Here is a 27,032-nt window from a genome sequence, read left to right on the forward strand (position 1 = left end):
CACTATCAAGATAATATAACATTAGTTTCTCAGTCTTTTACTTAAATCATTGTTTTCCCAGCCCAGTTTTCCTTCTGACCATTAACATTAATGAGGAAAATAGCAAAAGAGAACATAAATATGCAACCTCATAATCTTCGACAATTACTGTGACAGAAAATAACACTTAAAATTATAATTCTCTCTACTAAACAACCAGCGTCTCCAATCCCTTCCTAACCCGGCCAAATCACTGCATCAGGAAACAGTGTCTTCTGACCATATGCTTAGATTTAGTTCTTGTTTCTTTGTTCTAAGTGTTATCTCCACTCCCCCACCCCACAACTAATTCTTATAACCTTCTCCAAATATAAACTTTCTAATTACTTGGCCACTGAGGTATTTTGAATAAATTTCCATTTCATTTCTATGTACTGTGGAATATCAAGGGTATGGTTTCAATCAGGACAATTAAAAAGGGCTTATATTAATGGGGAGGAGCCAAAACTACCCATGTTTTAGGTACTTTAGGATTCACTGGCTCCTCTTAGTGTAGGTTTACCCTGTTACTTGAAATAGGCACAAACATACAATGTATAGTTTCCTGTATGCCAGCATTTCTCAAGTATGGCCCTGAAATCTCTGGAAGGTCCTGGAAAGGTTTTCAAGGGTCCATGGGGTCAAAACCATTGTCATAATAAGATATTTTTTGCCTTTTTTATTTTCATTCCCTCAGGAATGTACAGTGGAGGAGAGCACTCTAATTTAGCCTGAGGTGGGAGCTCAGACGTGGAGTATATCTCTCTCAAAGGAGGCTGTTTTCCATAAACTTTAAGAGGCTTTATTTAATCTGTTGTTTTGTCCCAGTATATTTTGTACCTAAGTGTCCCTCCTGTGTGTTCAAAAGTCTACTTCAAATCCTTGTAGAAATTTAAGAGGAACTTCTCTAATCAAAGGGACACAAAAAATAACCACGTTTTTGATAAAGGCATTCACAATGGTTATGCCTTTTGTCCTTCCTCCACCTGAGGTCCAGTTCTTTATAATCTTGCTAATCTAGAGTGGTCCGTGGACCAGCAGCAGTCAGCCTCGCCTGGGAGCCTGCTACAAATGCAGAATCTCAGGCCCCATCCCACACCCCCTGAATGAGAAGGGACATTTCATAAGATGCCCAGGTGATGTGTGTACATACGAAAGCTTGAGATGCACTGTTCTACATAACATTGTAGGGATCCTTTTATGCCAAAAAAAAAAAAAACCTCTCAAGTTTTACACAGGATAACCAAAATAGTTTCTGTAGTAGCCCAAGAATAGGAGAACTATTCTACCTTGGTTCAACTCCAGAAAATAAGGCGACAGCAATGTGCTATCTGACAATCGGCAGTTTGATTAGTTCTTTGTAACAACAGTCTCCTACTATAAATGGAAAATGACACTACTGAACACATTACCAACAGTTTGTTGCATACATTTGTATATGTGCCATTGCTGTGTGGTTTTCTGTGCCAGTGTGCCAACTTCTGTTATGGTGCTGGATCCAGGCAGTCCACATGTTAACACAGGACTAATGTACATAGTAACAATCACATCTAAAAAAATACTGCACACTAACACTGATCATGAGAACATGATAATTTTCTTTTGACATGAAATAGGAGGCTATACTTGAACTTCAGCTTCCTAAGAGACTTAAGGTATTTAAGGATCTCAGACTTTAAGAGGTCTGTGGAGATCTTTCTCTTTCACATACACACACAATTATTGTTATTGATAGGATTGAAACAGGTAGTATATGTCAGATAAGTCTCTTGCATGGAAAAATTGCAATTCTGTATAATGTCCTTGAAAATTTTGGTGTCAGCCTAAAAAAACTCGAAGAGAAAAAATATTCCATACTCATTCCCATTAACTGCTCTTCTCTCCAAGTTATGAGAAACTACCATTTTTTAAAGGACTTACAAGGCTGTCATATCTATATTCTACCTTCTTTACCTATATGATCATTCATAATGGTCTGTTTTAATTGCGCTCTGAAATTCAAGATGGAACATCACTTTTTAATATGCATTATTTAAATGTTCAGTATATGCATTTTTTCCCACTGATTAATTCCAACCATTTTCTTTTTTTAGTGAAATTACAGTAGTTGGAGTTCCTTAATCTTTTTTCATAGAGCTATTAATAAACATGATGAAAAATCAATGCTTTTTTTGCCACTAAACAAATAATAATGTCTATTAATGTTTATTAATACTTATTATATATAATATAAAAATTAGTTTGATATTAATCAGACAATGCTTTATATTCTGAACAATATTATAATCAATAGCAATTTTTAAAAAATATTTTATGTATATAATAATAATAGTACACACATAGTAAATAAAGTCTCCATTTTTTTCTGGCAATAGAATGTAATCAATGAACAAGCCACTTGGAAGGATGGAATGACTACTTAGAGGAACACAGGGAAAATTTTAGGGAATGACAAATTAGATCAAGAAATTACATGAACTCCAAAAGCTTCTCTAAAATAATCATGGAATTTGATCAGAGGGCAAAAAATATGTTCAAGGATGAAAAGAATAGAACAGAACCATTCCAAGGTTTGTTTGTTTGTTTAAGACAACAAGAACTTTGTGGAGATTTTCAAATTCAGCCTATCTGGTGAAACATGAAGGTTATTTTCTAACAGTTGCCTCAGCCTGCTATTCAAGTCCTTCTCAAGTCTTCCTTTATTGCTTCTTCACAGCAATTCTGATTTATCTAATATCCTTGAAAAGATTTGTATTTTCCTAGTTGGATGCCTTTGTTCAAAATTTCTCCTTTCTGTCCTCTATTCAAGCCTACTGATGTTCTAATTCTGTGAGAGTGTATCAAATCATGCTGTGAATGTAAAGTGTGCTTTTTTGAAAAATATACACAATTAAGAAAAACGTTGCCAGTAAGACTATAACAGAATTTTGTAATCATCAATTATAAAATGCATTGCAATTTCAGTTATTAAATTGTGAAAAAAATGTACACCTTAGGATAGAATAAATATAGTACTTTATAGCCTTTTCTCCCACCCCTTGAATAAAAATCTGAATGATCACTTCCTCCTTTTAACAGAACTCACCATATTTTGCCCTGTACTGTTGTTATCTAGATCTTTCTTTTACTTCCTCTTTTAAACTGTAAGTGTCTTCAGCTAGGTCATATCTGGCTAATCCCAATGTTAAATAGACAAGTTAAAGCTTCTAGCTCTTCTCAAGCAGACTGAGGTAAATTTATACAAATAGCTAATGCTGACAAACGTAGGAGATAAAACTTCATTATGGGCTAAACATAATACATTACACCTTTGTAATTAAATGGGAAAAAATCCAAGAATTGTAATGAGCTTGTAGGCTCAGAACTTCATTGGTATTCCAAGAAATTAATGTAGGTGTTAAAGTGGACAGCATTCTGAAGACAGCCCCAGGGGCTGCTTCAGTCAAAAATTTGCTTGTCATCAGAAGTGAGGATTCCAGAATAACAAAACAAAAACAACAGCAGGCTCTTCCACTGTCATAAAATTCATTCTGAGAATGAAACCAGAGTAATTCAAGGTTCTAGAAACTGAATTTCATCAAAGATAATGGTAGGGGAGTGGTTCTAAAAAAGCTTCTAAAGTGGTCAAAGGGATGGATGTCTTTCACTATTAAAAGGAAAATAATAAAAACTCCTCTTCAATATGGAGAAAACCGATCAAAAGGTATATATGACATTAGATTATAAAATAATGGTGGATGTATTGAGATAAATGATAGACTTATTCATTAGGGCAGAATTGAAAGGTTCTCAGAGGGCTCCATGATTGCCGTCCGAGCCCTGTCACTTCTCTGTTGGTTACTGGTTCTATTCAGAGCCTGTGCTGCTGATCTGCAGGCCTGGCGGGACGGGAAGAGAGGTGTTAGCAGCCCATGATTTGGTTCCTTTTGCTGGTTGCCTCTCGAGAGGCTCAAGCTTGAGAGTTTCTCATAGCAATTCTCTCATTTTGGAAGTAGGCCTTTATTTTTCCTTTGTTTCAGAGGATTAAAAACTGTATATTGTGACTTGGCTTCAAAAAAACACTAAACTGCAGGAACTGAGAACATTTGTAGTTACATGTAGTAAGATGAGATGACAGATTTGTTTTTAGGTTTTAAACTTTTAGCTAAGAAATAAAAGACAGCAGCTTCTTTAAATTCACTTCTGATGCCATCAGAATGTAAGTTCCACGAGGTTACAGAATTTTTTGTTTTGATCACTATTGTATTCCCATCATCTAAAATAGTGTCTAGTACATAGTAGGTGGTTCAATAAATATTTTGCTGAATGGGTATTCCGTACATCTGATTTTACTTTTGTAACTTAAATAAGGATCATCTTTTAGTCTTAGCATTTTAAGGAATATTACTTAGTACTCAATTTATTTTTTAAATTGAACTCATCTTAGAAATCTACTTTTAAAAATGTTTATGTAAAATTAATTACCAATTCTATAGAGTTCCAAATTAGCATTTTCTTTGGTTTGTTGATTCTAAAAAAGTTGACCCACTAGTGTCAATTGGATCTGATCCCTTAGAATATGGAAGAATAAATTTAAGATTAAGAATGTAGGCAACTACTTTCAGTGTAACATACCTAAGGCCATGCTGATGAATATAAAATATTTAGCTTTAGATCATGGTTTCTCAATTCCTGCACTTTGACAGGTTGAGCTTGATATGTTTTTGTTGAGGGTTGTGGGCTGTTAGCAGCAACTGTGGCCCTACCCTCTAGATACCAGGAGCATTCCTCTACTGGTGCCATCCCAAAGTGGCTCTAGACATTGTCAGATGTCTTGAAGAGGTCAAAATTACCCTTGGCTGAAAAACCACTCTTTTAGATAACGGGAACAGATAGGCAAAACAATTTTACCTCAGATAAAAAATACTCAAAATGCCCTGTCAATTAAACACAAATGGTTCCTTTCATTTGCTAAGGTGATATGGCAAAGTGGAACTTAATCAAACCTCTTTTAAGCATAATACATTTCATGTGAGGGAGACAGATGAATACCGGGACTTTATAAACCACTTTATTAACTATTCCATTGAAGTCCCATAACTTCAAAAAGGATGAACCTTTAAAGTACTCTAGTGTAAGCTCATTTGATGAAACTGGGGTCCTAAGTAGATAAATAACTTGCCCAAGGTTTTACAGTTGGTAAGTGGCATCTTAATGAGCAGTACCACTACTACTTGCCTGGAAGAAATAAGCAGGCAGCCTTTAAAGTCCCCAGTATGGTGTAGAATGTTTTATATATATAAGGGACACATGGCGGGACTAGTGGTCCTAACCTGGTACTAGAAGAAAGCATCACCTGATGCCTAAAAAACACAGGTGGAACAATGTTGCACATGTAAAACCTTCATAAGATTGTATATCAATGATAACTTAATAAAAAGAATGCAGGTGGAGTATTGTAGTAATAAACTAAAGGAACTTTAATTCTGGCTGAAATACAAGCAGGTTCAAAAATGGCCAGTTTTGGTGGCAAGGTAGCAAAGAAAGTTATAAAAATGAGGTTTGAGAGTCAGTCTATCAAAAACACTGAACATCCTTCCTAATTACAACCCTTAAATAGAATTCGTGCCTCATATCGAATTTACTGAGTATCATAATTCCTCCAAGTGGTAAAGATACCTCAAGACAAATGCTGGGCATAGAAGCCACAGGGCATAAACCTGCAAAGGAGTAAAAAGCTAACCTTTTCAAACAATATGGCTTCTCTCTCACTTACCAACTTTACATCTCCCTGTATGGCCCCGGAAGATGACTGGTTAGCCAGAGACGGGTAAGATTCCTCAAGGGAGGAACAACCTAAGACAGGCACAGTCGCAGGGAGGCCATCAGGTGAGAAATTGGGGATCAACAGTGGTGAAGCTTAGAACCTCACCCCCCCTGTTTTGAGAGAAATCTTCTGCATCCGTGGATGTTTTAATGCCCTTGGTCTAGCTTGGATTAACACGTAGTCTACAGGCACACACCTGACCATCTACAATTGCTCTCTTACAACACTAAACTATGTTTTCTACCTTTATCTTGCATCTACCTACCACGTCAGCATTTTATTAAAAATAAAAATAATAATAATAATAAAGGGAGAAATGTGGGATCCACATATAAATCAAGAATAAAAATCAAACGAATATTCATATTTGACCTGATTGTTTATAGTTCATAATGCGTGATCAAAACCGAAAGTTTCTGTGATGACTGCCCTTGTACTGTTCACCATGTAAGAACTTATTCACTATGTAAGAATTTGTTCACCATGTAAGAACTTGTCTGTTATGCTTCAGAAGATTGGAGACTGACGAGAATTAGGCTTGAGATGGATTAATGATTGTGCATTGAGCATTGACTCCCCTATACAGAATTTTATTGTTGTTAACAACCATTTGATCAATAAATATGAGAGATGCCCTCTCAAAAAAAAAAACACTGAACATTCCTATTTATGAAATTGGATTCTGAGAGAACATTATTTTTTCTAAGACCTAATTTTAAAGTTGCACACAAAAATCAGAAAGATAACGTGCCATAATTCATACCACTTTTGTAGACATGCTATTCATAGCAACCTTGACCTATCTGTCAGCCAAATGAGTGTGTGGTACACACAACATTAACACAAATAGTCCTGATAGCAATATTTTAGTTTCCCAAGCTCTGGTGAGAGGGTGAGTAAATGAAAATATGCTACAAGCAATTATTTTACTAAAAACCATCTTTGAACTCCCAAATACCAACATTTAAGTGACACTTTTCCTTTTACTGATTTTAATCCTAGAGTAAATAGAATATCAATGTTTATCAAATAATAAGCTATAGGTAGATTAATATATCTTTGTATTTCATTCATTCAACAAACACTTAATTATGTACTTACAATGAACCAGCACTATGTTGGCAATAGAAATAAAGCAATGAAAGAGAAATAGGGTTCTTGCCTTCCAAGAATTATCATCCCACTGAGGAATAAAATTCAGATCATATTTTAACCATTTCATAAATAGAATACACTGTGTACAAGGTAGTTGACCATAGATTCTTCTTCTTATTGGATTGAAGAGGAAACAAGGAGAAAATAATTTCAAATAAGATAGAATAATCAGTCGTATCTTCCTTTGTATTAACCTTCCTTTCTAAAAAGAAGGATTTTAAAGAGAAATTTGTGAAACTTTATGACATATTAGTAATGCAACATACTTTAGAAAAATAAGAGGTTATAGATATATTAAACTACAAATCTGGTTAAGCCACTTTTATCCCTTGATTATATGCTTACTATTGCCAGGTACTGTTAGGTACTATCTCACTTAATCCTATGATCTTTTATATTAACTCATTTAAAACACAATGTCATCCAGCGATGTGGGTGTTTTAATTCCAGTTTACAGATAGGAACACTGATACTTAGAGAAGTCAAGTAACTTGCCCAAGGGCACAAGGATTATAAGCAGGGAAGCTGGGTGTCTAACTGTTCTGATAGATTCAAAGCCTGTGCTCTGTATACCAGATATACCTTCCCTGCCACCCTTCCTTTCTGATGCATTAGCTTGGCAGAGTTGGGGAAGAGCATTTTGCACAAAAGGACTATATTGTGCAATGGTCCAGAGGTAGTAAAAAACATGCTCAAGAAATTAAAGAACAAGTACATACCAAAGGAGAGAGAGGGTGGTATGAAATGAGATTGGATTTGGGCAGAAGCTAGATGATGTAGGATCTTATAACCCATTGTGATTATGGGATTTTAGCCTACCTGCAAAGAAAAACATTGAAAGATTTAAACAGGTAAGTCATTAGATCAGATGTATATTTTAAAAAGATCATTTTAGCTGCTTATAGAGAATGGGTCAGATGGAATAAAACAAATTAGAAGGCCATTTCAATAGTTTAGGTAAGAGAGATGAGAGTAGCTTGGTGGAGATGATAAATGAATAAATTGAAGAGATATTTTGAGAAGTAGAACTGGCAACATTTGGCAATGGATTAGAAGACAGGGGTGGGACTTTTATTCAACATAGTACTGGGAGTCTTAGCCACAGAAATCAGACAAGAAAAAGAGATAAAAGGCATCCAAATTGGTAAGGAAGAAGTAAAACTGTTACTATTTACAGCCAACATGATAGTATATATAGAAAACCCCAAATACTCCACCAAAATCTATTAGAACAAATAACTGAATTCAGCAAAGTTGCAGTATACAAAATCAATATACAGAAATCCGAATAGAAAATACACTAACAATGAATTAGCAGAAAGAGAAATCAAGAAAACAATTCCATTTATGATTGCATCAAAAAGAATAAAATACCTAGGAATAAACCTAACTAAGAAGGTGAAAGACCTACTCTGAAAACTATAAGACATTGATGAAAGAAACTGAAGAGGACAAAAATAAATGAAAAAGATACTCCATGTTGCTGATAATCAGGGAAATGCAAATCAAAAGCACAATGAGATATTACCTCACACCCGTCAGAATGACCACTATCCAAAAGACAAGAAATAACAAGTGTTGGCAAGGATGTGGAGAAAAGGGAACCCTCCTACACTGTTGGTGGGAATGTAAACTGGCGCAGCCACTATGGAAAGCAGTATGGAGGTTCCTCAAAAAACTAAAAGTAGAAATACCATATGGACCCAGTGATTCTACTTCTAGAAATTTACCCAAAGGAAACAAAATCTGTGATCCGAAAAGATATATGCACCCCTATGTTTATTGCTGTGTTACTTACAATAGCCAAGATATGGAAAAAGTCAAAGTGTCTGTCAATAGATGAATGGATAAAGAAAATGTGGTACATATACACAATGGAATATTATTCAGCCATTAAAAAGAAATAAATCCTGCCATTTGTAACAACATGGATAGACTTAGAGGGTATTATGCCCAGTGAAATAAGCTCAGTGAAAGAAACATTGTATGATTTCACTTACATGTGGAATCTAAAAACAAAACAAAAGAAAATGAGCAAAACATTAGACTCATAGACACTGAGAAGTGACTGGTGGTTACCATAGGGTAAGGGGTGAGGTGTGAGGATAAGGAAGGGGATAAAGAGGCACAAAATCTCCATCATAATATAAATTAATCATGGAAATGAAGTACAGCATAGAGGATATAGTCAATTATTTTGTAACATCTTTCTATGTTGACAGTAACTTCACTAGTTAGGGTGAGCACTTAATAATGTATAAAATTGTTGAGTCACTATGTTGTCTACTTGAAATTGATAAAATATTGTATATCTGCATTTCAATAAAAAAATCAGAAAATAAATAAAATTAAAAGGAGATGGTGTAAGGAAGAAATATAAGGATCACTTCTGGGTTTCCAGGATTGATATCTTTTAGATTTTGGAAGACAGAAAAGGAAAGTAATTTAACATTAGCCAGAAAAGCAAAATTAATACTCAGGATGTTCTAGATTTTAGTATTTTACTATCTGTTTATCCAAAACTCATTGTATTTGCTTCTTAGGGTGCTGTAACAAATTACCATAAACCATGTGGCTTAAAACAACAAAATTTATTCTCTCATATTCTTGGGGCTAGAAATCTGAAATCAGCAGGGCCATGCTCCCTCTGAATGTTCTAGGGAAGAATTCTACCTTGCTCAATCCCTAGCTTTTGATAATTCTTGGCAGTCTGCCTTGTAGCTGTGATCACTCTGATCTCTGCCTCTGTCTTCACACAGCCTTCTCTGTATGTCTGTGGCATCCAAGATGACTTTTTTTGGTATCATTAATATACAATTACATGAGCAACACTGTGGTTACTACATTCCCCCCATTATCAAGTCCCCACCACATACCCCATTATAGTCACTGTCCATCAGCATAGTAAGATGCTATAGAGTCACTGCTTGTCTTCTCTGTGCTATACTGCCTTCCCCATGTCTCCCCCCATATTATGTGTGCTAAACATAATGCCCTTTAATCCCCTTAGCCCTCCCTTCCCACCCACCCTCCCTAGTCCCTTTCCCTTTGGTAACTGTTAGTCCATTCTTGGGTTCTGTGAGTCTGCTGCTGTTTAGTTCCTTCAGATTTTGCTTTGTTCTTATTCACCGCAGATGAGTGAAATCATTTGGTACTTGTCTTTCTCCACCTGGCTTATTTCACTGAGCATAATACTCTCTAGCTCCATTCATGTTGTTGCAAATGGTAGGATTTGTTTTCTTCTTATGGCTGAATAATATTCCATTGTGTATATGTACCACATCTTCTATATCCATTCATTGACTGATGGACACTTAGGTTGCTTCCATTTCTTGGCTATTGTAAATAGTGCTGTGATAAACATAGGGGTGCATATGTCTTTTTGAAATTGGGCTCCTGCATTCTTAGGATAAATTCCTAGGAGTGGAATTCCTGGGTCAAATGGTATTTCTATTTTGAGTTTTTTGAGGAACCTCCATACTGCTTTCCACAATGGTTGAGCTAATTTACATTCCCACCAGCAGTGTAGAGGGTTCCCCTTTCTTCACAACCTTGTCAACACATCTTGTTTGTCTTTTGGATAGTGGCCATCCTAACTGGTGTGAGGTGATAATCTCATTGTGATTCTAATTTGCATATCTCTGCTGATTAGCAATGTGGAACATCTTTTCATGTGCCTTTTGGCCATCTGAATTTCTTCTTTGGAGAAGTGTCTGTTCAGATACACTGCCCATTTTTTAATTGAACTTTTTACTTTTTTGTTGAGGCACATGAGCTCTTTATATATTTTGGATGTCACCCCCTTCTCGGATATGTCATTTATAAATATATTCTCCCATACTGTAGGATGCTTTTTTGTTCTATTGATGGTGTCCTTTGCTTTACAGAAGCCTTTTAGTTTGATATAGTCCCACTTGTTCATTTTTGCTTTTGTTTCCCTTGCCCGGGGAGATATGTTCATGAAGAAGTTGCTGATGTTTATATTGAAGAGAGTTTTACCTATGTTTTCTTCTAAGAGTTTTATGGTTTCAGGACATACTTTCAGGTCTTTGATCCATTTCAAGTTTACTTTGTGTATAGAGTTAGACAGTAACTCAGTTTCATTCTCTTACATGTAGCTGTTCAGTTTTGCCAGCACCAGCTGTTGAAGAAGCTGTCATTTCCTCATTGTATATCCATGGCTCCTTTATTGTATATTAATTGACCATATATGCTTGGGTTAATATATGGACTCTATTCTATTCCACTGGTCTATGGGTCTGTTCTTGTGCCAGCACCAAATTGTCTTGACTACTGTGGCTTTGTAGTAGAGCTTGAAGTTGGGAAGCAAGATCCCCCCTGCTTTATTCTTCCTTCTCAGGATTGCTTTGGCTATTTGGGGTCTTTTGTGATTCCATATGAATTTTAAAACTATTTGTTGCAGTTCATTGAAGAATGCTGTTGACATTTTGATAGAGATTGCTTTAGGCAGGATGGCCATTTTGACAATATTAATTCTTCCTACCTTGGAGCATGGGATGAATTTCCATTTATTAGTGTCCTCTTTAATTTCTCTTAAGAGTGTCTTGTAGTTTTCAGGGTATAGGTCTTTCACTTCCTTGGTTAGGTTTATTCCTAGGTATTTTATTCTTTTCGATGGAATTGTTTTCCTGATTTCTCTTTCTGCTAGTTCATCGTTAGTGTATAGGAATGCAACAGATTTCTGTGTATTAATTTTGTATCCTGCAACTTTTCTGAATTCAGATATTAGTTCTAGTAGTTTTGGAGTGGATTCTTTAGGGACTTTTATGTGCAATATCATGTCATCTAAATCCAGGATGATTTTATCTTTTGCAAACATGGTCTATTTCCAAATAAGATCATATTCTGAAGTTTCAGGTAGACATGAATTTTTAGGGAACACTATTCATCTCATCACCATTATTTTTATTGAATTTATTTTGCTGGTTATTATCATAATCATAAGCATTATTATCATCAACACTACTATTATAATTATCCTTATTTAGTACCTGTTAGGCAAGAGGCACTTCTCTAAGATCTTAATATATATTTGTGCCAGAGGCCACAAATATTTGGAGACCTTAAGCTCACACCCAGTTTGCCAGGAGGTCTCACATGATTCAGCAGTACTCAAGACTATGATTTACTACAATGAAAGGACACAAAGCAAAATAAGCAAAAGGAAAAGGTGCTTAGGGAAAATCCCCAGGAAGCTAGGTACAAATTTCCAAGTAGAATCACAAAGGACACACTTAATTCATCCAGCTCTGAACATGACAATACATTAGAAGGGTTGTCTACCAGAGAAGCTCAGTAGAAACTCAATAACCAAGTGAGTACCAAAGGCTGATCATGTGGACATTGTCTTCCCAGCACATACCCAAATCCCAGACTCCCGGAGGGAAAGCTGATGTTTAGTATAAACTATGTTGTGCAAATACTCTAGGTTCACAGTAAGTCACTTTTATCAGAGAGTAGAGAAGACACTCCTGAAATTCAAGTTCCTAGATGTCAGCCAACTTAGCAGGCCTTTCTAAGAGTTACAGTCTCAGACCTATTATGTTAGCTCTTTTATACAAATATTATTTCATTAATCCTCAAACAATTTAAGATTCAGTTAGTTTAGATAATGTTTCCAAGATTTTACTTAGTAGTAAACTGAGAAACTAGGATTCACAAGTAGGCAATCAGATTGTGGATCTCTACTCTTATCCACTATGCGTGGCTGCTTGGTGTTTGAGGAATTAACAAAATAAAAAAAGAAAAAGGTATAATAGACTCATACTGGAGAGAAATGACAAAACCAAGTAGCAAAAACATTAGTCTTTAAAGAATATTGTAAAGTGAATAATAAAGTAGCCATTATATATCAGAAACTCAATTAAATCATGGGCTAAACAATTTTGTAGACACTTTCATACACCTTTAATGCCTAAGAAAAACAAAATTAGCAGAATATTTGCAATTTTAACACTTTAAGAAGATTAAAAAGAGGTAAGGTTTTAGCTAAATTAACATATCAAGGGACTGTAAGATTTACTTCTACCTCTGTGGAGAAATAAAAAATAAAAGCCAAAAGAGTACATATATGTGCTATCACAGAGGACTCCGTATTAGGATTATTTTTGTTTTATTTTACCTAATGGAGTGATGTCCTGAAGTATAGTCCAGTTTTCCAAATTTCTGTGTTCGGTAGCCATGCTTTTCCATGACATCCATCCATGTTGTATGATTTGGATCTAGGCCCTTAAAGTTATTCCAAGATTCTGTTAAGTGAGTGAAGAGGCCACTCCACATTGCTGGGGGATTAAAAAGAAATTGGGATTAGTGTAAAGTTTAACAATCTGTTTTAACTATTAAGACAATTACACCAAGAGAGAAAAGAGTCTACTCATTTAGAGCTAATGCTCTGGAATAAGATAGCTGCATTGAGTGCGTGCTTTACCTAACATTTCTGATTGTTACCTCATCAAGGGGAAAACTCTGCAAGGAGTTACTATTTCCAATTTAAAGGTGAGTCTTTAAGGCCTACAGGTTAAGTTGTTCAAGGTAAATACAGCTGGAATTAAACATAAAGCCTGTCTGATTCTAAAGTCTTATTTCAATCCTAAAAATAATAGCTAAGTATTTATTAGCTCATTTTCCAAGTCAGCCAGTTTGGGTACAGATCTCATTTCCTCCACATCCTGAAGGATTTTCCCTATTCCTTGTCCTTGTGCTGACTTCCCACAAAAAATTTAAAGGTACTATGTCTTCTCTCTCATTTTCTACAACTCTGATTATTTGTTCAATAAATCCTTTTTCACACATTAACAGACCTAAAGGGAGAAACAGACAGCAATACAATAATACTAGGGGACTTAAATACCCCAAACAATCAATAGATCAATCAAAATACTTTCAACAATAGATAGATCATTCAGGCAGAAAATCAATAAGCAAGCATTGGACATAAACTACATGTTAGACCAGATGTACTTAACAGACATTTACAGAACATTCCATCCCAAAACAATAGAATATATAGTCTTTTCATGCACACATAGAACATTCCCCAGGATAGATCATATGTTAGGCCACAAAACAAGTCTTTATAAATTTAAGAAGATTGAAATCATATCAAACATCTTTTCTGACCACAAAAAGATGAAGCTAGTAGTCAATTACAAAAAGAAACTGTAAAATTCACAAATATGTAGGGATTAAACATGTTACTGAATAACCAATAGGTCAAAAAGAAATCAAGAGAAATAAAAAAATATCCCATGCAAATGAAAATGTAAATAAAGCATACCAAAACTAATGGCATGCAGAAAAAGCAGTTCTAAGAGGTAAGTTTAAATTGATAAATGCCAACATTAATAAAAAAGACAAGGCTTAAATGAACAACCTAACATTATATCTCAAGAAAAAGAAGAACAAATTAGTCCCAAAGTTAGTAGAAGAAAGGAAATAATAAAGATCAGAGTGGAAATAAATTAGACACTAAAATGACAAAGATCAATCAAAGTAAGGGTTTTTTTTTTGAAAAAATAAAAGAGATGAACTTTTAGATACATTTACCAAATAAGAAAGAGATTCAATAAAATTAAAAATGATACCAGAGAAGTACAGAGGATCATAAAAGACTGCAAGGAATAATTATATGCCAACAATTTGGAGAACTTAGAAGAAATGGGTAAATTCCTAGAAACATACAACTACCAAGACTGAATCATGAAGAACAGACTAATTATGAGTAAGGGGATTGAATCAGTAATCAAAGACCTCCAACAAAGAAAAATCCAGGATCAAATGGCTCCACTGGTGCATTGTGCCAAACATTTAAAGAATATTTAGTGCTAATATTTCTAAAACTTTTCCAAAACAGAAGAGAAGGAAACACTTCCAAACTCAATTTAGTATTACCCTCATACCAAAACTGGACAAGAAAACTCCAAGAAAAGAAAACTACAGTCAATTATCTGATGAACATAGATGCAAAAATTCTCAACAAAATATCGACCAACTGAATTCAACAATACATTAAAAGGACTCTACACCATGTCAACTGGGATTTATTCCAGGACTGCAAAGATGGTTCAACACCTACAAATCAATCAATGTGATACACTACATTAACAAAATGAAGGATAAAAATCATATGATCATCTTAATAGATGCAGAAAAAGCATTTGATAAAATTCAACATCCATTCATGATAAAAACTTCCAACAAACTGGGTATAAAATAAACATACCTTGGTATAGTAAAGGCCATATATTATGGCCCACAGCTAATATCATGCTCAATGGTGAAAGGCTGAAAGATTTTTCTCTAAGTTGAGGAAAAAGATAAAGACTGAACTCTGTCACTCAAAGGTGCCCACTCTCACCAATGTTATTCAATATAGTACTAGAAGTCCTAGCCAGCACAATTAGGAAAAAAAAAAATCCAAATCAGAAAGAAGTAAAACCATCTCTATTTGCAGATGACATAATATTTATGTAAAAAAACTCTATAAAGACTCCACCAAAAATCTGTTAAAACTGATTAACACATTCAGTAAAGTTGCAGTATACAAAGTCAATATACAAAAATCAGTTGCATTTATATATACTAATAACAAACGATAAGAGAAATGAAGAAAACAATCCCATTTACAATTGCATCAAAAAGAATAAAGTATCTAGGAAAAAATCTAATAAGGAGGCAAAAGATCTGTACACTAAAAAGCCTTAAGACACTGATTAAAGACATTGAAGAAAACAAAAATAAATGGAATGATATTTCCATACAGATTCAATTCAAACCCTACCAAAATTCCAATGGCATTTTTCACAGAAATAAACAAGCCTAACTTTTGTTGAGTAGATCCTGAATAGCCAAAGCAATCTTGAAAATGAAGAACAAAACTTGAAGGCATCACACTTTCTGATTTCAAACATTACAAAGCTATAATCATTAAAATAGTGTGTCACTGGCATAAAAACAATCACATAGACCAATAAAACAGAGAGCCCAGAAATAAACCCATGCATATGTAGTCGATTAATTTACAATAAAGGAGCCAAGAATATACAATGGGGAAAAGACAGTCTCTTCAATAAATGGTGTTGGGAAAACTTGATAGCTATATACAAAAGAATGAAACTGGAACCCTATCTTACAAAAATCAACTCCAAATGGATCAAGCACTTGAACATGAGGCCTGAAACCATGAAACTCCTAGAAGAAAACACAAAGGTAAGCTTATGACATCAGTCTTGACAATAATTTTTTGGATTTCATACCACAAGCAAAGGTAAGGAAAGCAAAATAAACAAGTGGAACAACTAAAAAGCTTCTGCACAACAAAGGAAACCATCAACAAAATGAAAAGGCAAACTACTGAGTTGAAGAAAATATTTTCAAAATAATCTATCTGATAAGAAGTTAATATTCAAAATACATAAAGAACTCATACAACTGAACACCAAAAAACAAAAACAAAAACAAAAACCAGATTAAAAATGGGCAGAGGAACTTTTTCCAAAGAAGACAGAAATTGCTAAAAGGTACATAAGAAGATGTTCAATGTCATTAATCAGGGGAATGTAAATCCACACTGCAGTGAGATATCACCTCTCAACTGTTAGAATGGCTACTATCAAAAAGATGAGATAAAAGTATTGGTGAGGATGTAGAGAAAAGGGAAACCTTGTGCACTGTTGGTGGGAATGTAAATTTGTGAAGCCATTATGAAAATAGTACGGAAATTCCTCAAATAATTAGAACTACCATGTTCTAATTCCATGTCTACCCAGCAATTCCATGTCTGGAACTATATCTACAGGAAGCAACATCACTACCTCAAAGACACATCAACACCCAATGTTCATTGCAGCATTATTTACAAAATCCAATACATGGAAACAACCTAAGTGTCCATTAACAGTTGAATGGATAAAAAAAAGTGATGCAAGATACACACACACACACACACACACACACACACACACACACACACACATACAGGAATATTATTCAGTCATAAAAAAAGAAAACTCTGCCTTTTGCAACAACATGGATGGACCTTGATGGCATTATACTAAATGAAGTAAGTCCGAGAAAGACAAATAGTGTAAATAGTGTATGATCTCACATATATTTGGAATCTTAAAAAAACTGAACTTAGAAACAGACCAGATGGTAGTTGCCAGAAACAGGAGTTGAGATAGCAGTAATGGTTTAAGGTGGTGGAAATGTATAAACTTACAGTAATCAGACAGTAAATTCTAGGGATGTATTATACAGCATGGTGATTATAGTTAACACTAATGTATTATGTATTTGAAAGTTGCTGAGAGAGTAGATCTTAAAAGTTCTCATCTTAAGAATAAAAAGTTTACATGAGGTGATGGATGTTAACTAAACTTACTGTGATGATCATTTCAAAATAAACATCAAATCATTATGTTGACACCTTAAACTAATACAGTGTTATATGTCAATTCTATCTCAATAAATTGGGGAAAAAGTCCTTCTTTTTCTTTTCCCATTTGTGTGTACACATAGTAGAGTTGAATCAGTTTTCTCATCTAACAAAATGCTTTCTTTTTGTTAGGAGGAGTGGGATAGGGAATTACCTGGTTTGAATCCCAATAATGTCAATTATGGAGCAGCCTTTGGTAAGTTACTTAAGCTTTTAGTACTTTAGTTTTCATCTGCAAAGTGGGGATAATAATAATATCCACTTTTAGGAAATGTGAGAATTAGATAAATTAAGACATAAGAATATTGCCAGGCACATAGTAAGAATACAATAGATGTTCGTTTTTATTACCATTATTCCTTCTCTTAGTTTAAACTCTTCAAAATATACTTCTGAAAGAACTATCATCTAGCATTTTGAAACCTTTAGAAATCACTGAGCTCTTTTCATTCATTATTGCATTTGATGCTGGGAACAGCCTGTGAGGTACACAGCATATCCAGCATTTTGTAGATAAGGAAACTGCTTGACATGGCCCACTAAGGATTAGAATCCAGGTCAGCAACTAACCCTACTCCACTGCTCATTCCACTTGCTCAATAAAGAACAAAAAAAGTAACAAAACTGGTTTTTAATATACCTCGTCCTTCATCATTGAAATATTTGTAATATAGTTTAGGTTTCTTCAATCATTAGTGATTATATAGTTAAAAACATAGGGGAAAGAACCTGTGACTCAAATCACAGAGAATATCATGTCAGGAACTTTCAGACAAAAGCAAACTGTTGGGTGCTGTTTATGGGTTCCAAGCAATCACAGATTAGGGTAAAAGGAAAATAACTCCATCAGAGAACAGACAGAATTTATAAAAATTGTAGTTTTTCCCTGTTTCTCAATTATTCAAGTCTCACTATCACTGAATTTTGCCACTAAAACTATACCTATTTGTTAATTTACTATAATAAAAATGAACAATTTGGTTTGGGTTATATAAGTGAAATGAGACTGAAGAGCAAGATAAAGCATGTAATCTGGAATAATATGGAAAAATTCAGATAAACCTGATGTATGAGAAGTTCTCACTACTTTGTGGCATACTCTGAAGTCCCCTCCCAAGTTCCTATACTCTTACTGAAAACTTTCCTTGGAAATAGAATTTTTCTAGGAAATATGAGTACTTCCTCATTTGCTTGGACAGTCAAAAGAATCTTAGTCACCAATCATAAGGAAATGAAACATAACACTTGAACTAAACACCATTTTAGATGGTAAAAATTCTTACTCTTGAAAAATAAACTAGAAATTCTAATAACCCCAAAACCCAAGACATACCTTAAAACACACATCATTCATATTAAAAAATTTTTAATTAGATGACAAATATGATTTACAATCTTACTTTTGCGTATAATCTTTTAAATTGTGAGAATATACTCAGTGTGGGTGGCCACTTCCATTAATATTAAGCATGTTCCTACCTGCGCGTGATGGACAACAGATTGGAGAATTTGTGTAGGCATTCAGAAAGGAAGTGCCATGTGCTTTCATGAAGTTGATAAAAGGAAGTTTCAGTACCTGAGTTCCTGGATAAAATGTTAGCCTTCCATCCTGAAATAAAGAAATTTAATTAACATTGGTTGTACCACAAAATAATATTATTTCATTTTGTTTTAACCATTTAAAGTTCACAAACAGCAAAAGACTTCAGTATGATCCTAAGAATCCTCAAAAGTTCAAAAGACGTATAGAGACTGTTATCAGTATTGGGCTCATAATACTGAGAATTCAATGTAGTACTCTATTTGGATTCATTTGAATACAGTAAAAAAACTAATGAGCATCCCAAAAAGCTCTTCTGGGGGATGACGGACTGAACAAATATTCACTGAGTTATTTATTATGTGCCAAGCACTGAAAGATCTGGAGAAACAATGGAGAACAGAGCAGAGTCCCTGAGCTTACAGTTTGGTAGAGGAGGCAAAAAGTATACTGTTAACTAAACCATGAACAATTAAAAATTTAATATGTGCTTTGAAAAAACCTGGGATACACAATAACAAGGAAGACCTACTTTAGATAGAGTGGAAAGGGAAGGCTTCTCTGGCAAGTATGAGACCTAAAGAATGAGAAGGATCCAGCCATTCATAACTTAGGAACACGTAAAGTTAGAGATACCTGCAAGACATAAGTGGAGATATCGTTAGGTAGCTAGATAAATGAACCTGAAGAGAAGAAAAGTTTGGGTAGGATATATGCATTTTGGAATTGAATCAAACAACTCCCCTTAGTAAAGGGCAAAGGCAGAAAAAAGAATATTCTAGTTTTGGGGGTATATCTGTTTTCAATATAAATATAAATACTAAATCAGTGAGTTTTTTAAATGAGCCAATCCAAAATATAGGATATACATAAACTCTTGAGATGTCTGAAATTTCCAAATGAATATATGAAGTAGGCTATTGGGTACAGACTGGAATCTGGAGCTCAGAGAAGTCTATGCTGGTGAAAAAAACTTGGGAGTCTTCAGCATACTCATGATATTGAAAACTGTGAGTTTGAATGAAACCTTTTAGGGAGAGAGTGAACAAAGAGGAAGAAAAGGAACTGAGGAGTCCCAAATAAGGGCAGAAGGCAGCATGGGACACTGAGAATGGCCAGTGAAGGACAAAGATACTGAGTGATTGAGTCCCACAAAAGCCAAGAGAAGACAGTGTGCCAAGAAAGGGGTAATGTCACTTGTGTTGAGAGGGTATCTAAAACAAAGACAGCAAACGCACATTAGAACTTGTAGTATGGAGATAACTGGTGATGTTGATAAGAGCATTTTCAGCAGAGTGGTAGGGATGGGCAGCTAAACTGGAAAGAGGAAGAGAATGGGAGGTGAGATAGCAGGGGAAAAATGCCTGACAAGTTACTGTTTTGCAAAACAGAAAAATGGGATGGATGTTAGAGAATGGAGTGTTAGCTGGAGGAGAATGTGGGATTAAGATCAGGTTTTATTTATAGAAAGAAAATGAGAGCATGCCTGTATCTCAAAATAAACAACCACTCCTAGCAGAAGTGATCACTGAATGCTGAGCAAATTACTGATTTCCTTAATGAGAGCTGGGAAGCCCAAGACAAAAGTGCATATTCTCCCCGCAGAGGAATTTCTCCAAATGCATAAATTTAAACTCCTGGAAACTTACTTACACAAATCCCAAATGCCTATGTGTCTTAGTCTTACAATTTTTTGGACATAGGAGATAATAACATTTGTGGCCACTGATTGGAATCTAAACAACTAATGAGGGAGGGATGGAGAAGGAGGCAAAAGCACTGTGCTGCCACACAACTCAAATATTGAGGCTTGGACTCCAAATCCTGCACAGGCAAGGTTCCAACTGGTATAACTACCACTGCAAATGGCTACTGCAACACGTCAGTAGCTCATGCAACAGATTAAAATCCATGCTTGTGACTTCTTGACTCATTTCTGTGACTGGTGCAAGGACTTCATCTGTACTGAAAGCAGGTTAGAAAGCAAGAATCCAAAGTGCAGAGCAGCAAGGATGGCAGGAGAGGGAGGCATAACTGCCCCCACTGGGTAAGTTTCTAACATGGAATGTATGAAAGGTGGTCTACGTCAAGATTATTGTCTGAGATATGTAAGGTATTCAATAAATATTTCATGAATGAAATGAAATGAATATCTAATCCAGAGCTGTTCTATTTATAAAGAAGGGAAATTTGGCATGCTCAAATTCAACAGTTAATTTTTGCAAAGCTTAATAAACCTGCATTAAGTCCATCAGTGTGGCAAGATTTATATTTGATTAGGTCCTCAGGAAATATTTAAATTATGTTACACATATTTGAAATGTCAAAAGCATACCAAAATACCCTTAAGTGACGATGAAGATATCATATTAAATATTTTCTAGAAGTTTTGGTTAACTTTATGTAGTTTTTACATATTAGCCAATAATTTTAAAAATAGGCTACTGCTGGTACCACTGATAATGATGTCAGTGGGAGATGGTCCACATAATAGTTAACTCTGAACTGAAATGGATCTTAAAATGGCTAGCTGATGAAAAACACAAGAGAGATTAACTGTCCATAGTATGGTAATGTGGTTTAGTAGTCAATAATAGGTCTAAGTACAATTCTATCAGATTTAGTTGGGAGAGAAAAATCTTGCAGAATAGCTTTCAGGATAATTTCCATAATTTACTCATAGTCCATTTCAGTTTCTCAAGGCCATTCCTGTGGTTCAAACAAATTAAATACTACTAACATTGGGTAATTAAAAATACAAAGAGGCCCATTAAATGGCTTTCTGCATAAAAGTGACAAATGGTATCAATTGTCTTAACTTTTGCATTATGTTATTATTCTTGATTCATGAATCTAAACATTTTCCCCCTCAGGATGGATGAGCCTGTTGGTAGATCTGATTTTGTGATTTAATTGCCTCTTCTAGAACCATGAGTTGGTACTAAGTTCCTCATCATTCCGGGCCAGGGAAAACCAAAGAAGTTTAGATTTCAAGCATTATTATAATGAAAGAATGTACCAGTAACTCTAACTGTTTGCTCTGTTATCAGAGCAACAGTGTTGATAGAATTCTTCTCAGATCTGTCTATCAGACTGAATGACTCTCACCAGACCCTGGTACACATTCCTTTCCCAGCCTCCCCCTCCTTAAACCTCACCAAGACCAACCTATGCAAGTATGGGGTGGCAGGAGGGTGCTAATGTCCTTTAAGACCTAGGTAGAGGTCTTTCTCTTTTCAAAAAATGGGTTTATTATGATACAATCCACACACTACACAACTTACCCATTTAATGTGTACAATTTAATGGTTTTTAGTCTATTCAGAGTTGTGCAACCACCACCATGATCGATTTTAGAACATTCTCATCATCCCAGAAAGAAACCCGATACTCCTTAGCCATCAACCTCTAATCCTTGTGTTGCCTCAAACCTAAGCAACTGGTAAACTTTCTGCCTCGAGAGATTTACTTTCTCAGTACTTTCTTATAAATGGAATCATACAGTATGTAGTGCTTTGTGACTGGCTTCTTTCACTTAGTATAATGATTTTTAGGTTCATCCACATTGCAGCATGTATTAGTACTGCATTTCTTTTTCATTGCTGAATGAAATGTTGTCCCATTTTATTTACCCAGTATCAGGAACTTGTCTGGTCTTCTTGGCTTGTCTCTCCTGGTACTGAACTTTCCCCCTACTAGTGAACTAGAGCAAAGGTGTTTGGGACCCTAATATTCTCAGCCTCCTGCACCTGCTGCAGGGCCTCTGACCTATAATTGGGGGCTAAGTCGAAGAAGAGAGTCCTCAGCTTCTCAGCTGCTCTCACCAGGGGTTCAGCCTCTTCAACTTGGAATTCAAAGGGGATGAGAAATGCTGGCAACCTATCCCTTTTGCTGAGATACAATAATACTTAATTGGGAGTTGAGAGGAAAGGAAGCCCTATCTTATTCGCCACACTTGCCCAGAATAAAGCCTCTGTCCAGTTGAGCCATAGCTCACTGCCACAGACTCTTGCTGTCCTTACTGAATTTTAGCAGATGTTCTTGAATGACTATTTCTTCATTTGGTATATGTTCTTAAGACAATCTCTAGACACTTAAAATGTTTTAAATATTCTTTAATAGTTGTTAAAAATAGTTTTTATTTGTAACTTAAAGTTTTCACTAATTTTGCTTGTTTTGATGGGGAGTAGGTCTGTGCAGCTCCTTACATTGCCATCCTGAAAGTAAAAATCAATGAGCTTATTTTCTTACCAGAATTAGTATTGACCCACCTGCCCTACCTTGCTAGTAGAGTTTTAGAGATGACAAGCTGTACTGTCAGGAATCTCACTCTGTACCGAACTGGTATAACCATATTATTATGTATTATTTCAAGTTAGTTTAAAGAACAGTGTTTTGACTGTACAGATGAACCTACCTAAACACAGAAACTATGAAGACATTATAGCTGCTCTCAGGACTACCATTATTTGTAATAATATTATCTTATTTTTAAATACATATATATTTGGTTAAAGAAACTAAACAATTGTATTAATATGTTTAGGAACAAAATGTTTGATATATAATAGATACAAGTACAAAAATTAAAGAATTAATAACCTCATAATCTTAAATTTGAATAGAAACTATCAGTATGATGTCCTGATTTATTTTTCCCTTTCTAATATATGCACTTTCTAGCTCTGCTAGAAAGGTCTAAAAGCAATGAAAACCCGAACACCCAGATCATGGTCTCTGAACACAAAGTGGGACAGGAAGTACACAAGATGGACATGGAACTCTATTAAAGCATGCTGCTGAAGACTATTGGGAATAGGTCAAAACCGAAAGGGGCTTCTACAGGCCAAAGATGGGACAGTTTGAACAATAATAAATATAATGAAGGTAAAGGATTTAAACACAAACATAAAATTCTATGTATTTCTAGTACAGTAGGGGAAAAAACCTAAATATTTCAATCATCTTTGATAGTTTCTAGGATGTTGTGATGCCCCACCCAGATTCCCTTTAAGAAAGAAAGACGGTCTCTGCTGAAGGGAGCTGCCTTGCCCAAGATTCTGGGAGTAGCCCACAACTAATGGCCATCTGACAAGATGGTATAAAGGCCTCGTCCCCTCATCCCAACTGGAGACAGTTCTGAAGTATCAAGCTACCTTTGAGAACTACCTGTAAGGGCATCTGAGGTCTCCACTGAGTCAGCAACAAAAACTCAACGTCTCTCTGCAGTCCTACTTCCTTCCTTTCCCTAAGAAACCTTTCATGTTAATTGCGAATATTGCCTGTTCTTTAACTTTAGATAATCATACAGATTATCTAAAATAATGTTCTCAACAAATCCAGTGGGCATATCCAGATTATGAAACTTTAATCATCATGGGTTAATCTGTCAGAAAGGCAACAAGTGATTAAAAGTACTCTGGTACCAGACATACTTAACACCAGGCATCTATGTGACCACAACAAGACCCTGTGATAATAAAGAAGTATTATAATTATTAACTAAACGTTTGTCTAAGCAGTTTTAAAATCATTCATAATACTAAAAGTGTCAGGTTGGTTTGGCAGTACAGTTGACCCTTAAACAGAGTATATGTAGATTTGTTTTCAATAAATACAGTACAATACTCCAAATGCATTTTCTCTTCCTTAAGATTTTCTTAGTAAGACTTTTTCTCTAGCTTTATTGTAAGGATACACTATATAATATTTATACAAAGTATGTGTTAATCAACTGTTGTGTTATTTGGTAAGCCTGGTCAACAGGAGGCTATTAGTTTAATTTTGGGGGAGTCAAAAGTTATATATGGATTTCTGACTGGGGAGAGGGGTTAGCATCCCTCACCCCCAACAGTTTAAGGGTCAACTATAGTATCTGCTTGATGGCTTAGGGCAGTTTCAAAAATTGTTTGGCATTAAGTTTGGGATTAAGCAATACACATGCATGCACAATTTCTCTGGAATACGGGGAGAGAATCAAATTATATCAACTAACGCATTTAAACTAGTGCTGATTTATCAGCTGCCTGGGTAATAAAAACAACAAATTTTCTTCACTTCTTATCTAAACATTGACTCGTGCAAATCTGAGGTGAACTGGGGAATGACCGCCTGAAATCTAAGATGCTTTTATGGAGATGCAGAATGTTATTTTTCCCGTGACTGAATCAAACGGTATAGACTGAAAGTTTATTAGTAGTGGTAAAACAATTTAGTTGGTCGAGACCAGCTTTAGAAAAAAAGATTGACAAAGATGCTATCAGAGTGCACTTTATTTACAAGCGTATTGTTTTATATGTATGCATATGCGTGTCGTTATGTGTGTTCTCAAAATAAAATACATTTCTTTGCATCAGGGTAAAATATGTTTGAAAGTCTCAAATTTTGCTCTAAAGCCGGTACAACAGAAAAGACTGTGGCCCTGAGTCACCAGTCTGCAACGGGGCTTCCCACTCGTACTTACAAAGGAGTCACTCACGACTAGCACCACGTTGGGAGCAACGGGCCAAGCCCGAGCATCTCCTCGCCTCTGCCCATCTGCCCTCGGGGCTGGTATGGCCAGCGCCGAGGCTGCGACCACGGACAACCAGAGCAGCATTGCTCAGAACGGTTCTGAGATGCAGTCCTGGGCGCACAACCTCCCTCCGGGAACTCCGTCCCGGGAGGAGCAGGGCGGGATTACAGAGACCGCAGGCTGCTTTCCTTCCAGTGCTTCACCCGCAGAACTACAGCTCCCAGAAGGCTCAGAGAGCTCACATCGCAAGGAGAAATTCCCAGCCTTTACTCGCGTTAAGACCTTTTAATCAAATACCGAGCGAACTAAAAATCCAGCCACGTTGGGTCACGTGAGCGATGCCTGGGGAAATGCGCATGCGCCCTGACTCCAGGTTTGGCGTTTGAAGGAAGAACATCTGTCTCAGGTGGGTTCGGAACACTCGCTTTTGCAGAAGTTGGAGCCGATATGCGGTTGAAATGGTACCTAGAGAGAGAAGGGATCGGGGCCGGGGTTTCTCATTTTGCGCTAAGCACGCGTGGCTGAGTTTTTGGGGAGATCGGGAACGGGGCGATGATGAGGTGGCGGCGCGCCTGTCACGTAAGTTGAATGGGGCGGCCCTTTGTGGGGCCTCTGGATAGACCGTTGCAATTTTGGATACCGTGGGGCCCTTCGAATACCTTTCCCCAAGAAAATTTCCAGCTTGCCTCTTATTGCCTCTCTTTGTCCGTGCAGTGAGGATTTACTGGGCTCCGGTGGGGTAACGAGCGGGGCCTAGTTAAGTTTCAGGTTCTAGGTGGGGAAAAGCTTTAGTCCACCTTGCCTTCAGAGTGCAAAGGAGAGAAACAGAACAGGCTCTCAGAGGAAGAAATGTTGGGTTCTATGACATGATCAGGATACCGTTGTGTTGCTGCAGATAAATCACGTCCATCCTGACTGTTGAACCTCTTTGGAGAAGTATGGACGAAGATTTCTGTCCTACAGCCAAGTTCTGATTTCATTATCATAGTTTCAGGTATATAATTTGCACATCACATTAGTCATTTTAATATTTTGACAGGAAAAGGAGGAGTTGAAGTACTTATTTAACATAAAATCAACTCAATTGTGATATCTGACAGTGCTTTTTAACATAAAATAATTGTAATAAGGAGCAGACCTTATTTATTTGATACTCAGTAGCACTTATTACATGGTGTGTATTAGATTAAGCATTTTTGAGCACCTGTGAGCCTAATATATTTACATGGAATATTTTCCATAATCCTGACTCTCACCATTTTATAGATAGGAAAACTGAGGTTTGGACAGATTAAATGAGTTGTCCAAGGTTACACAGGGAGCCAGTTCAAGTCCTTGAGTAGTTTGAGCCTTACTCACTGCAGTACCCTTCCTCTGTTTAATTTTGAAGTTTCATGGTATTCTACTAAGCTTCATCTCTATTAGTGAAGAATTCTTAATCTGGAAGGATGCTAAAGCCCCGTGGGAAGCATACAAATATATAAACAATATCCCTGTGCACAAGGAACTTAGACTTTGGGAAAACAAACATACATGAAATAGA

General features: G+C 35.9%; 2 protein-coding genes across 7 annotated transcripts in view; one reads left to right on the plus strand and one right to left on the minus strand.

Moving 5' to 3' along the window:
• ARSK (arylsulfatase family member K) overlaps window positions 1-25,710 on the minus strand; it is a 48,956-nt gene extending 23,246 nt beyond the window's left edge. The window contains exons 1-4 of one of the 3 annotated variants that reach the window (XM_017674069.3): window positions 25,439-25,547; window positions 19,508-19,611; window positions 18,915-19,044; window positions 13,122-13,281 (exon numbers count right to left, since the gene is read on the minus strand). In XM_017674069.3, the coding sequence (XP_017529558.1) occupies window positions 13,122-13,281; window positions 18,915-18,984 (230 nt within the window). In that variant the 5' untranslated portion in view covers window positions 18,985-19,044; window positions 19,508-19,611; window positions 25,439-25,547. Of the gene's footprint in view, window positions 1-13,121; window positions 13,282-17,589; window positions 17,661-18,914; window positions 19,045-19,507; window positions 19,612-25,438 lie in introns of those variants that run through there. The other 2 variants (XM_017674068.3, XM_073233785.1) reach the window with 2 other exon arrangements.
• Window positions 25,711-25,812: 102 nt separating this feature from the next.
• Window positions 25,813-27,032, plus strand: part of SKIC3 (SKI3 subunit of superkiller complex) — an 82,718-nt gene continuing 81,498 nt past the window's right edge. For 2 of the 4 annotated variants that reach the window (XM_037012092.2, XM_037012096.2), the window contains exons 1-2: window positions 25,842-25,895; window positions 26,385-26,483. The gene's annotated coding sequence lies outside the window, so the exon portion shown is untranslated. Of the gene's footprint in view, window positions 25,896-26,384; window positions 26,484-27,032 lie in introns of all 4 variants that reach the window. The other 2 variants (XM_037012095.2, XM_037012094.2) reach the window with 2 other exon arrangements.

This window comes from Manis javanica, chromosome 1, assembly GCF_040802235.1.
Source record: "Manis javanica isolate MJ-LG chromosome 1, MJ_LKY, whole genome shotgun sequence".
NCBI classification, from domain to species: Eukaryota; Metazoa; Chordata; class Mammalia; order Pholidota; family Manidae; genus Manis; species Manis javanica.